This window comes from Petromyzon marinus, chromosome 19, assembly GCF_048934315.1.
Source record: "Petromyzon marinus isolate PM22_M1 ecotype Great Lakes invasive population chromosome 19, UKy_Petmar_22M1.pri1.0, whole genome shotgun sequence".
Lineage (NCBI taxonomy): Eukaryota > Metazoa > Chordata > Hyperoartia > Petromyzontiformes > Petromyzontidae > Petromyzon > Petromyzon marinus.
The window spans coordinates 7,144,142-7,156,222 of NC_133685.1; the positions used below are offsets into that span (position 1 = coordinate 7,144,142).

The 12,081-nt window shown below is 44.1% G+C and overlaps 1 protein-coding gene across 2 annotated transcripts in view; it reads right to left on the reverse strand.

Moving 5' to 3' along the window:
* Positions 1-12,081, reverse strand: part of LOC116943742 (uncharacterized) — a 36,605-nt gene that overhangs the window by 21,684 nt on the left and 2,840 nt on the right. For both annotated transcript variants that reach the window (XM_032956873.2, XM_032956872.2), the window contains exons 2-4: positions 9,567-9,588; positions 9,360-9,431; positions 1,809-1,939 (exon numbers count right to left, since the gene is read on the reverse strand). In XM_032956873.2, the coding sequence (XP_032812764.1) occupies positions 1,809-1,939; positions 9,360-9,431; positions 9,567-9,588 (225 nt within the window). The remainder of the gene's footprint in view (positions 1-1,808; positions 1,940-9,359; positions 9,432-9,566; positions 9,589-12,081) is intronic.

The following is a 12,081-nucleotide window of genomic DNA, read 5'->3' on the forward strand; positions in this document are numbered from 1 at the left end:
AGACATTAAGGTGTTATCGGCTAATTAATGAGTGTTGACACGTGGGAGCAAACCATAGCCCCCATTGAAAATCCACAAGTGCGAGGGGGCAACACTGCATCCCAGGTGGCATCTCGCTGTGCCATCATCTCGTTGACGCCCACAGGGAAGGGAATTGATCAACATTTGTGTGATCCAACAACCCTCACCGCCTCCACAGCATGAATCCGATGAGCTATAAAGCTCTTATTCACAGATGTCAAGTAGAGGCGGGTCAGAACGTTACAAAAACAAACAGTACAAAACAAGAGAGGAGTATTAAGTAGAGGAAAGGGGCCGTCCATAAATGACGTCAGGCACCTCGGGTGTGGGGGGGGGTCAGACATTTGTGACGATGTGTTACGAGGGGGGGGGGGGATTTGGAGAAATGTGACGTCACACCAAAATGTGCAACTTTAAATAAATATAGACAACACGTTCTACTTAATTAAATATACTTGTTAATACATGTTTTGTCCCACAACATCAGAGTGCAGCGCCACATTACATACGCACTACAATGACAATAGTTTAAAGCGATATGAAGCATGTTTTTTTTTTTTGGGGGGGGGCAGAGCTTTGTGACGTTATATTTGAGGGGGGGTCTGACGTTTTGTGACGCCGTGTGACAAAGGGGGGGGGGAAATCGTCCAAAATCGCGTGACGTCATTTATGAACGGCCCCAAAGATAAACTTAAAAAATATAAATATTCTTTGTTTTTTTCGGTAAAGTCACATATATTAAAAAAAAAACCTAAAGAAATAATAAAAATAAAGTAAAAAATTAAATTGTTAATTTTACATGAAAATAAATAAAAAGAATAAAAAATCTATAATAATAACAATTTAATAAAAAACATAAAAACTTATGACGTTTCGATCGCAACACAAACGGTCGTCTCTGCCTGATGACGACCGCTTGTGTTGCGATCAAAACGTCGTAAGTTTTTGTGTTTTTATTACATTTTTATTATTATTAATTTTTTATTCTTTTTTCTTTTTATTTTATTGTTCTATCTACGTGACTTTACCGAAAGAACCAAAGAATATGAATTTCTGCAGTCACGAAAGTTTTAAGTCAAAAATTTTAAAAAATATATATATACACAAATAAAACTAAACAATTTTTTTTTATTTTACCAGCTTATTTTTCAGAAGCGACCTGGCCACAAATGATAGCTTAACAAAGTGGCTTATCACGTGGTCATTAACAGCAGCAAAATTATCTAAAAGCATGTTTTTAAATGTGGAGAGAAAACCCGGAGGGCCCAGTTACAGGTGTGCGTAGCCACCACTACCCAGCTAAAATGACGGATGCTCTTTGCATTCCGAGGATTTTATTTGTCATTTTCCCCAGGTCTGCATTTGGGCTGCAGGCTGAGACAGCAAGCCTGGGGTCACTCATGATGAGTTGACCGGGTGGCTCGCAGAATGTGTCCCCAATGCGGGAAACCAAGAATAGCAGAGGCCCGGCTAGACAGCGCTGAGCACGCGTGAGAGATTCGTATTGAAGCAGAATGTTCGGGTACCTCCGAGCGAGTAAGTTGGAGGCAGCATGGCCCGTTTAATTTTTTTTGCAACGCAAACAAGAATCGCGACAAAGGGAGGGGAGATACAAAATCTCTGCGGACTAAAGCCCCAACTCAGCCCTCCTGGGTCCAGAGATGGGGGGGGGGGGGGGAGAAATTGGGCTCGCTGCTCCACGCGCGCTGGGACTACGAGTAGGAGGACAACCCACGGCCTCTTTCCAAACGGGCCACGTTGCCTGTTTGTGTAATGACGCGTCTCACCTCAGTACTCTGGCATCCAGCAGCTCGATGCATTTCCTAATGACGGCCGCGTTGTGGTAGCCGGTCTTCAGGTTGTACGTGAAGTGAAGGGGTTCGTATAGCTGGCCCAACTCGATGTGCTTCAACAGGTCCTGCAACACGGAGCACGCCGTGACGCTTGTCCATCGGCTGCAAACCGATGTTTCGCTTTAATTCAATGCTCCTAACTGTCTAAAAATGCCACTTGAAGTGTAGCAGTCTGCATGTAAGTTGTTTTTCAATGAGAGGAAGCCAAACATTTTGAATGAGTTACTCAAAACCGCCTTCCCAACAAATGCTGGGAGTAACACTTCCTTACCAATCACACAAAATAGCACGATGAGTGGTGTGACAGTACACGTATATACATTGGTGAATTTGGATTGAATATCAAACCATATCAATATGGAATGTCGTTAAACACATTCTAAATTGAAAACCGAATTTCTTTAAAATTGCTTGTTGTGTTTAGTTTGTTGTCCTTCCCCCGCGCCTCCGATTATCCACGGTTGGCTACGTAGGGTGGTGCGAAGGGAGTTCAACATACATACGTACAATACACTCACACTTACCCACTTACTTACTCAACCACCCACTCACTCACCCAGTCACACACTAGCTAGCTCACCCACTCCACCACCCACTCACTCACTAGCTAGCTCACCCACTCATCACACTGCAGGTCATCTCACTTCTCATTCTGTTTCTTCCCTCACACGGTGGAATTCCTTCCTACCGTTATCCCTTTTCCAAAGTTCTTAGAATAAACTTGCTCAACAACAAAAAAGCCCATCCTAGATTGATAACTAAATTCTTTAGAACTCCTTGTTGTGTTCCGTTTGTTGTCCCCCCGCACCTCCGATTAGACACCGTTGGCTGCGTACGGTCGTGCGAAATAAGTTCAACACACGTACGTAGGTACATGATGCTTGTGCCACTGTGGAAAGAAGCCCTCTCACCGTTTTTCGACAGAGGCGGTGAGTCACGTGTGGTACCCCCCCCTCGATTACCAAACCTCATGGCCCCCCTCGGCGACTCCAAATTGGACCTCGGAGGTCGCTTGCCCTGCCAGCATCGAAATCTCGCTCCCACGTGCCCGCGTGCGACTGCTTAATGGGCACACGCGACTCTAGTCTGTTTAACCCTTGCCACAGACGCAACATTTTACGATTTGTATTTCATTTTTGGGTCGGGCCGCGTAATGATCTATGCCAGATTTTTTTGTCGTGGAACCCTCCACCACCCGACATGGCCAAACAAATTAAATAGTCACGCGTACAAGCGTTTAGCTCTTCTGTTATTCTTATTGTTTCAGCTCACCTGTGAGTTGAAGAACAATTTTCACAACCAAATTTAGTAATTAGATCCGAAGTTTCGCTTGAAACTACGTCAAGCATCCTCAGGTTTGGGCCTAAACCAATATAATCGATTGTGAATTATAATCTTGGTTGCGAAAACCTACGTGTAAAGCTAACACTACATTTGAAATAGATATGAGCAAGCCGTCTGCTTTGGTTTGTGTTCCTACAATCTGTGTATATCCATCGGGTGCTCTAACCTGGGAAAGAAACTGGCTTTTTATGGCCAGAAAATTACAGAGCTGCAATGTTTTTGAGCTCGTTCATTTGAGTGATTTGTTGAGCAGCAAGGGCAGCCCAGAGATTGTGTAACGGTATCAGGGAATAATGGGCTTATCATGATTTTTAGATGCATATATATTGAGATATATTCATACAAATAATGAGTGTTTATACTTGAGGGAGGAAACCAGAGCCCCCCAGATGGGGCAGATGATATGAGTCTGCACTTTGCTGAATACCTTCTCCATCTGTGTGTGTGTGTCTGTTCGAGCGATAGTGTCCCAATGTGTGTCTGTGTTGTCTGGTGTATTGGGTGATCAAAGCAGATCCCATTCATTCACTTGCTTTGACGGCAGTGCCTATATAAAAACCAAATCGTGAATCATTCACGGATAATTTGATGTATTTGAGACTCCTCTTATCCGCAAATATATCGCAAATCTAATGCGGTTCCACAAAGACTTATGGAAAAATTTACAGGAAGAATAGGATCGCAGATGATAGGAGTTTCTATCCACAAACCCCACCACCACAATTTGCGCATCAATGAATATGAATAAAGTCTGACTCTTACTTACTTTTGTGTTAATAGTCATTATTATTTTTTTTTTGAGCCATGATACCCTGGGGCGTCTCAGAGCACTTTAAATGCCAGGATCAACTCTAATCTAAACTATTTTTTGTATTACCACGGTAAGGCCCACTGAGCCATAGCACTCTTTTTCCGAAGCGACCTGACCACGGATGATAGCTCAACGAAGTGGCTTATTACGTGGGCATTTATAGACAATACATACTCTAAACGCGTGATGTTGATTCTAAATGTGGAGGGAAAAAGCAGAGGACCCGGAGAAAATCCCCGCGACTACAAGGAGAGAGAGACGCAAACTCCAAATATACAGCAGGCATCAGGATCGGGATCAAACCCACGACGTCCTGTATACCAGGAGAGGTAGTTAACATCTCGCCACTGCGGCGCTCCCTCACATCTCATGGCCTTTAAAAACAAATTTGAAAGGGCAACCCCGAGTGGCAGCTGTTTCTGTCCGCACAGAGTGACTCAGCACCAGTCCGGATAAGTGTGAGTCTGTCAGTATGGGGGTGATGATTGATGTTACGTGTAATCTCAATTGAGCACTTTGTGGGGTCATTTTTTTCGTCAAATCTGGAACATAAACCAATGCTGCTGAAATTATGAACTCCCAGAAGGCTGTGTGGCTGGTGGGATGTGTAAAACAAAGTTGGTTTATGTTGAGGGACAGACACATTATTGCGGAGGAGGCAGTCTGGTCTGCTTATTTATTTTGTTACTTTGAAGCCATTCATCTCCCAGACTGCTATGATGAGCATGACGCGAATTCATTTAAAGTCCCACAAGAAAAGAAAAAAACTAAACTTACCACGCTATAATGATTAGCACGGTTGGCTGCGTACGGTGCGAACGAAGTTTAACATATATACAGCACTGTACAAGCAAATGCTTCACAACTGCCTCTGGCCAATGATTGCAGAATCGTACGATGTACACTGTATTCATTTGCTACACGTGAAACATTGACAGCCTCCGGGTAGATATCCGCTCTGCTGCACTGTGTAACGACATACTGGATGCACTGCCCTTCATATCCGGGCATCGGAACGATAACTACCTCTAAAAAGCGTTCCATCAAAGGATAGGAGTCTAAGTATTCATTATGCTCCTGAAAGATATGTCATCAAGCCCAAGAGCAACATTAAAAAGTGTTAAACGCACGTTTATGCTGATAATAAACCGGTTAAAGCTCTTAAAAAAAGAGGGCATAACATACAAAAAAAGACATGATTGACAGGGCTAGTCTTATGACTTGTAGTGGCACGCACAGTGATTAAAACACATGTACTATTGGCGCAGCCCAGATTCACGCATTCACAATCACCATCAGGGAACGCGTTTTTACCTGTTAACCTGATACAGATTGATAGTAGCCACATATTTAAACAGTGTCGCCATGGTGGCGAGATGTTACCTGCCTCGCCTGGTATACAGGACGTTGTGGGTTCAACAAACGTAGGATATGACGAAAACGATAAAACATTGCAGCATCATATCAATGAGTGACCTTTAACCTCAGTTTTCTACTTTCCTGAAGCTTACCTGATCTAAACATGTTTCAGAAAGCAATTTAAGGGAAAAGTGAGGAGATATTCTTAAGGCAACCCTGCTCTTAGGTGTGAGCTGTATGTATGTACTATATGTTGAACTTCTTTTACACCGTACGTAGCCAACTGTGCTAATCAGAGGTGCGGAGGAAGGACAACAAACGAGGAGTCTCTGCTGTATGAGTAGTCTCTGTTGTGTGAGTTGTCTCTGCTGTATGAGTAGTCTCTGCTGTATGAGTAGTCTCTGCTGTATGAGTAATCTCTGCTGTATGAGTAGTCTCTGCTGTGTGAGTAGTCTCTGTTGTATGAGTAGTCTCTGCTGTATGAGTAGTCTCTGCTGTATGAGTAGTCTCTGCTGTATGAGTAGTCTCTGCTGTATGAGTAGTCTCTGTTGTGTGAGTTGTCTCTGCTGTGTGAGTAGTCTCTGCTGTATGAGTAGTCTCTGCTGTATGAGTTGTCTCTGTTGTGTGAGTTGTCTCTGCTGTATGAGTAGTCTCTGCTGTATGAGTAGTCTCTGTATGAGTAGTCTCTGTTGTATGAGTAGTCTCTGCTGTATGAGTAGTCTCTGATGTGTGAGTAGTCTCTGCTGTGTGAGTAGTCTCTGATGTATGAGTAGTCTCTGCTGTATGAGTAATCTCTGATGTATGAGTAGTCTCTGCTGTATGAGTAGTCTCTGTTGTGTGAGTAGTCTCTGCTGTATGAGTTGTCTCTGCTGTATGAGTAGTCTCTGCTGTATGAGTAGTCTCTGCTGTATGAGTAGTCTCTGCTGTGTGAGTAGTCTCTGATGTGTGAGTAGTCTCTGCTGTGTGAGTAGTCTCTGCTGTATGAGTAGTCTCTGATGTGTGAGTAGTCTCTGATGTGTGAGTAGTCTCTGCTGTATGAGTAATCTCTGCTGTATGAGTAGTCTCTGCTGTATGAGTAGTCTCTGCTGTATGAGTAGTCTCTGCTGTATGAGTAGTCTCTGCTGTATGAGTAGTCTCTGCTGTGTGAGTAGTCTCTGCTGTATGAGTAGTCTCTGCTGTATGAGTAATCTCTGCTGTATGAGTAGTCTCTGCTGTATGAGTAGTCTCTGCTGTATGAGTAGTCTCTGCTGTATGAGTAGTCTCTGCTGTATGAGTAGTCTCTGCTGTGTGAGTAGTCTCTGCTGTATGAGTAGTCTCTGCTGTGTGAGTAGTCTCTGCTGTATGAGTTGTCTCTGCTGTGTGAGTAGTCTCTGTATGAATTGTCTCTGTTGTGTGAGTAGTCTCTGCTGTATGAGTAGTCTCTGCTGTATGAGTAGTCTCTGCTGTATGAGTAGTCTCTGCTGTGTGAGTAGTCTCTGCTGTATGAGTAGTCTCTGCTGTATGAGTAGTCTCTGCTGTGTGAGTAGTCTCTGCTGTATGAGTAGTCTCTGCTGTGTGAGTAGTCTCTGCTGTATGAGTAGTCTCTGCTGTGTGAGTAGTCTCTGCTGTATGAGTAGTCTCTGCTGTATGAGTAGTCTCTGCTGTATGAGTAGTCTCTGCTGTATGAGTTGTCTCTGCTGTATGAGTAGTCTCTGCTGTGTGAGTAGTCTCTGCTGTGTGAGTAGTCTCTGCTGTGTGAGTAGTCTCTGCTGTGTGAGTTGTCTCTGCTGTGTGAGTTGTCTCTGATGTATGAGTAGTCTCTGCTGTATGAGTAGTCTCTGCTGTGTGAGTAGTCTCTGTATGAGTAGTCTCTGCTGTATGAGTAGTCTCTGCTGTATGAGTAGTCTCTGCTGTATGAGTAGTCTCTGCTGTATGAGTAGTCTCTGCTGTGTGAGTAGTCTCTGCTGTATGAGTAGTCTCTGCTGTATGAGTAGTATCTGCTGTATGAGTAGTCTCTGCTGTATGAGTAGTCTCTGCTGTGTGAGTAGTCTCTGTATGAGTAGTCTCTGCTGTATGAGTAGTCTCTGCTGTATGAGTAGTCTCTGCTGTGTGAGTAGTCTCTGCTGTATGAGTAGTCTCTGTTGTGTGAGTTGTCTCTGCTGTGTGAGTAGTCTCTGCTGTATGAGTAGTCTCTGCTGTATGAGTAGTCTCTGTTGTGTGAGTAGTCTCTGCTGTGTGAGTAGTCTCTGCTGTATGAGTAGTCTCTGCTGTATGAGTAGTCTCTGCTGTATGAGTAGTCTCTGCTGTATGAGTAGTCTCTGCTGTGTGAGTAGTCTCTGCTGTATGAGTAGTCTCTGCTGTATGAGTAGTCTCTGCTGTATGAGTAGTCTCTGCTGTATGAGTAGTCTCTGCTGTGTGAGTAGTCTCTGTATGAGTAGTCTCTGCTGTATGAGTAGTCTCTGCTGTATGAGTAGTCTCTGCTGTGTGAGTAGTCTCTGCTGTATGAGTAGTCTCTGCTGTGTGAGTAGTCTCTGCTGTATGAGTTGTCTCTGCTCTGTGAGTAGTCTCTGTTGTGTGAGTAGTCTCTGGGTCTCGCCTTATGGCGTCCTCTGGTCTAAACCGTTTTGAGACGAGGCTCAAAAGAAAGCTGTCTCTGGTGTGAACCAATCGGTTTCAAAGATAATGCATATATTATCAGAGTGTGTGTTTTTGTTTGCATTCTGACCACAAGCATTGTGGTTAGGGGCCGTCCATAAATGACGTCACGTGATTTTGGACTATTTTTTGACCCCCCCCCCCTTCGTCACACGGCGTCACAAAAAGTCAGACCCCCCCTCAAATGTGACGTCACAAAACTTCCCCCCCCCAAAAAAAAACATGCTTCAAATCGCTTTAAACTATTATCATTGTCGTGCGTATTTAATGTGGCGCTGCACTATGATGTTGTAGGAGTAAACATTTATTAAAAAAGTCTATTTAATTAAGTAGAACGTGTTGTCTATATTTATTTAAAGTTGCGCATTTTGATGTGACGTCACATTTCTCAAACACCCCCCCCCCAATCGTCACACATCGTCACAAATGTCTGACCCCCTCCCCGCCTAGGTGCGTGACGTCATTTATGGACGGCCCCTTAATGCAGATATGATTCCTGGTAAAAGGTTTCAGTTTGGTGTTTTAACATCTTAACACCGCTGTTTTGTTGCCAGAAGAAAGGGGAAACCCTATTCTCAGGTTCCACTCTTCTTGGGATGCTTTTTTGGTACTTTAAAATAAGTAGTTTTTTTTTTACCCACAGACGGGATTTACACATGCACGTACGGTACTTGAAATTAAACATATATAAACGACATATTATAAACGCTTTCCAAATAAAAAGCCACAAGTGGTGGTATTAACCCAAAACAACCTGCATTATGGATTAGTCGAGCTATGATACACGTCATGTGGGATGCGTGACGGCTACCATTTCCCCACCCACAACATTTTAGCGTCTCTTTAAGTAATCTGTATACAGTATACATAAAAGAGAAATTTGTGAGCATGTGTGTCTGTTCGAAATGTTTAGCATACTTGCGAACATGCAACAAACTTGAAATTTGGCATGTGGGTAGCTTCCAGACTGTACAAAATGGAAAAAGTATAAACATAGACTTTTGTATTTTTTGGGGGGAGGGGAGCGGGGCGCAATATTGGTCATACTTTGCACGGCAAGTGAGCGGTGACGTCACATCTGTGATGTCACCCGCATGCGGCAGCGTCACGCAGTGTGCCTGCTGACGTCACGCACCCCCCCACCCTTCGCGTAGGCCGTGCATTAATCCAAGACAAGAGTCGAAGTCTCGGGCGAAGCCGGCTAGTAAAGCTAGCACGTGATACATTTGAGCAGGCCAACAACTTATATACAGTGCCGGTGAACGTTGACTTTCGTATTTATTCAAAGGATTTCGAAATACGCTGTAATGTGTACTCAAGAGGTATCCATTCATTACCTTTGAGCTCAGGCCCAGTTCGCTGCTGTAGCCAATGCTGTGCAAGCAGTTTACAATTGTATTCCTTGGGTACTGATGGAAAGAGAAAACAACACTATTTATTAATTTAATGAATTGATACAGTACTGTAATACACATACAATTAAAACGAAAGTTGTGCAGTCATTTGTCCTGTTCAAAAGTAAAATGTGCAGCTGGACTACTTACTCCCAATGCTGTTGCAAGGATCCTGGGAAGGGAGGAGAAACCATGGTTATACATTTTTAGTATCGCGTGTTTAAGTCTCAATAACACGGACGGTAAGCAATTCACCCCACGGTAATCAGCGTCGGTTTCTCTCCGTCACAGTCGGCAGGATTCGTTTCGGTCAAACTTCCACGTGGCCCAAATAGGCGAAAACTCAATCGGGGTGCAAGAAAGTGAGATGATTTGATGACACTGAAGGAGTTATGAGATGATGAGTTGATGAGGATGGTCGTGCATGATGAATAGGATTATGCGTGAAATAAAGGACGATGAAAGTGACAATGAGTGGGTTAATGATGAGTGCGTGTAATGATGAATGGGTCGGCAAAAGTTGGGAAGAAGAGGGCATGACGGTGTTGATGATGGGGAAGGGAGGGGGGAAGAGGTGTTTGGGTTAGCGAGAGCGATAAGTGAGTGCTTTAAGGGAAGAACGAAAAAGAAACAGTGAGGGTGATTCTGATATCTTTAAGTGGATTTGTTTAAAATGTGGATGGAATGACGGAGAGGCGTCCTCTGGTAGGTGGATGGGTGGCTGGGTGGATAGATGGATAGGTGGGTGAATGATAACACTGGTGGTGAGACAAGGCCATACAGAAGGCTGTCTGGTGTAGGCCAATCAGTTTCATAATGATCAGTTTGCATGTTTTTGCCACAGGTACACATGTGGTTGATGCAGACTTGTTTCCTTGCACAAGGTATCTATTTGGTGTTTGACCATTTTAACATCTGTTTTATTGTCAGACATGATAAAAACGTATTCTTATTTTTCATACTGGGGGTGATTGTTTGACCGTGTACGGGGCAGTTTGTTCCAGTTTACGGGGACCACAAGCGAGAAAGAAGGGAATGGTGATTGGGCACAAGGAGGAGGGGGAACAGAGACAGAGAGACGACAGCTGGGATTGTGAACGCAGAGGGCGAGACGGAGCGTGGACTGAAATGCGGGAATCGAGATGATACGTTGGGCAATCTTCCACCTGTTCAAGAGACTGAGCTGCATTGTGCCCACTGGAATATCAATACAGTCGAGTAGAGAGCATTTGAAAGGTATTAACTGCAGACTGCAGCGCAATGACAGCTGCTGATGGAACGTGTGGGCGTTAAAGGCGAATGGAAAACGAGATGTGGATGTATACAGTTACAATGCTGTTTAGCGTTTCTATGCAACTGCTTCTCACGACGCTACACAACTGGTGTGTGTGTGTGTGTATTCTTAATTTGAGGCACAATCGAAACATGTTTTCGGTTGAAGACCGTGGCTGGCCATCGAACAAAGACGGTTACTACATTGCGCGCTTTTAGATGCGCTTCTGCGGCCGTCTGGAACACTCTTCCTTCCGATATTAGCAAGTCACTGGAGCTATGCACTTTACATCCAGATTGAAAAAACGAATTTATTTAGAACTGCTTTTTGTGTTTAGTTTGTTGTCCTTCCCCCGCGCCTCCGATTAGCACGGTTGGCTACGTACGGTGCGAAAGAAGGTCAACTTTCATACATACAGAGAGGAGAAAAGGAATGTGTTGAGCCTGGACTTGGAACAGGGGCAGGTGATTGAGGTGAGTAAGGTAAGTCGACGACGCGGATGGCCAGGGAAGCGAGTTCAGACATTGTGGACAACAGCGGAGAAGGAAAGACATCTCGACATCGGATTCATTTAGAGAGGAGAGCCAACTTCTCACTTGAAGCTAAACACGTTACACTCCCTTAAAGGGAAGTGCAGTATACAAAAGGCAAAGGTTTGGGACAATGGCCCTTCTTCGTGGTGCACAGAGAGGCCACCGAGGTAAAGTGAATAAGCCTTGGAGGCTGCTCTTTACACCACGGGCCTGATGAGAATTGGATTAAAACATTGTTTTCCGATGAGCAGTTTTGAAATTGACATTTGAATAGTTACGCAATTCACAGTGTGCGTGATTTTCCGGTCAGCTATCGCGCTGCTTTTGTTCAACAGTCACGATGCTGTCGATACATTTCGTAGAATAATGCCATTTTATCTTCTATGTAAATGAAGACCTTAATCTGTATGTATGTCTCAAAAACCTCGACAAGGTAGAAAGCTGACATTTGGTACATAGGCAGCTTTTAGGAGACAAACAACGGGCAGAGAATTCTGAAAATCCCCAATGGTTTCAAATGTGTGGTGGCCCTCGCACTGATGATGTCTTATCGGCGAAAGTGCCCCCCCCCCTCCCACTTGGTAAATTTGTTAAGAACACTGGCGTGGATTGTGTGTGACCCTTTATAACACGCGTTTTCTCTTCGTATTTAATTAGCGGTACAGAAGCTGACGGGTAGCCTGCCGTCAGGACAAAATGCGTTTTCATATTTGAAATACTTCGCTATGGATCGTGGCTATTTTTGGCAACCGTTTGGAAAATGTTGCCAGTTTTCTGCCGGGTAAGTCCCTCCTAGCAACGCCACTTTAATTTAAAGTCTTGCCCGTTTTGGATCATCTTTACGTGGGTAATTGTGACC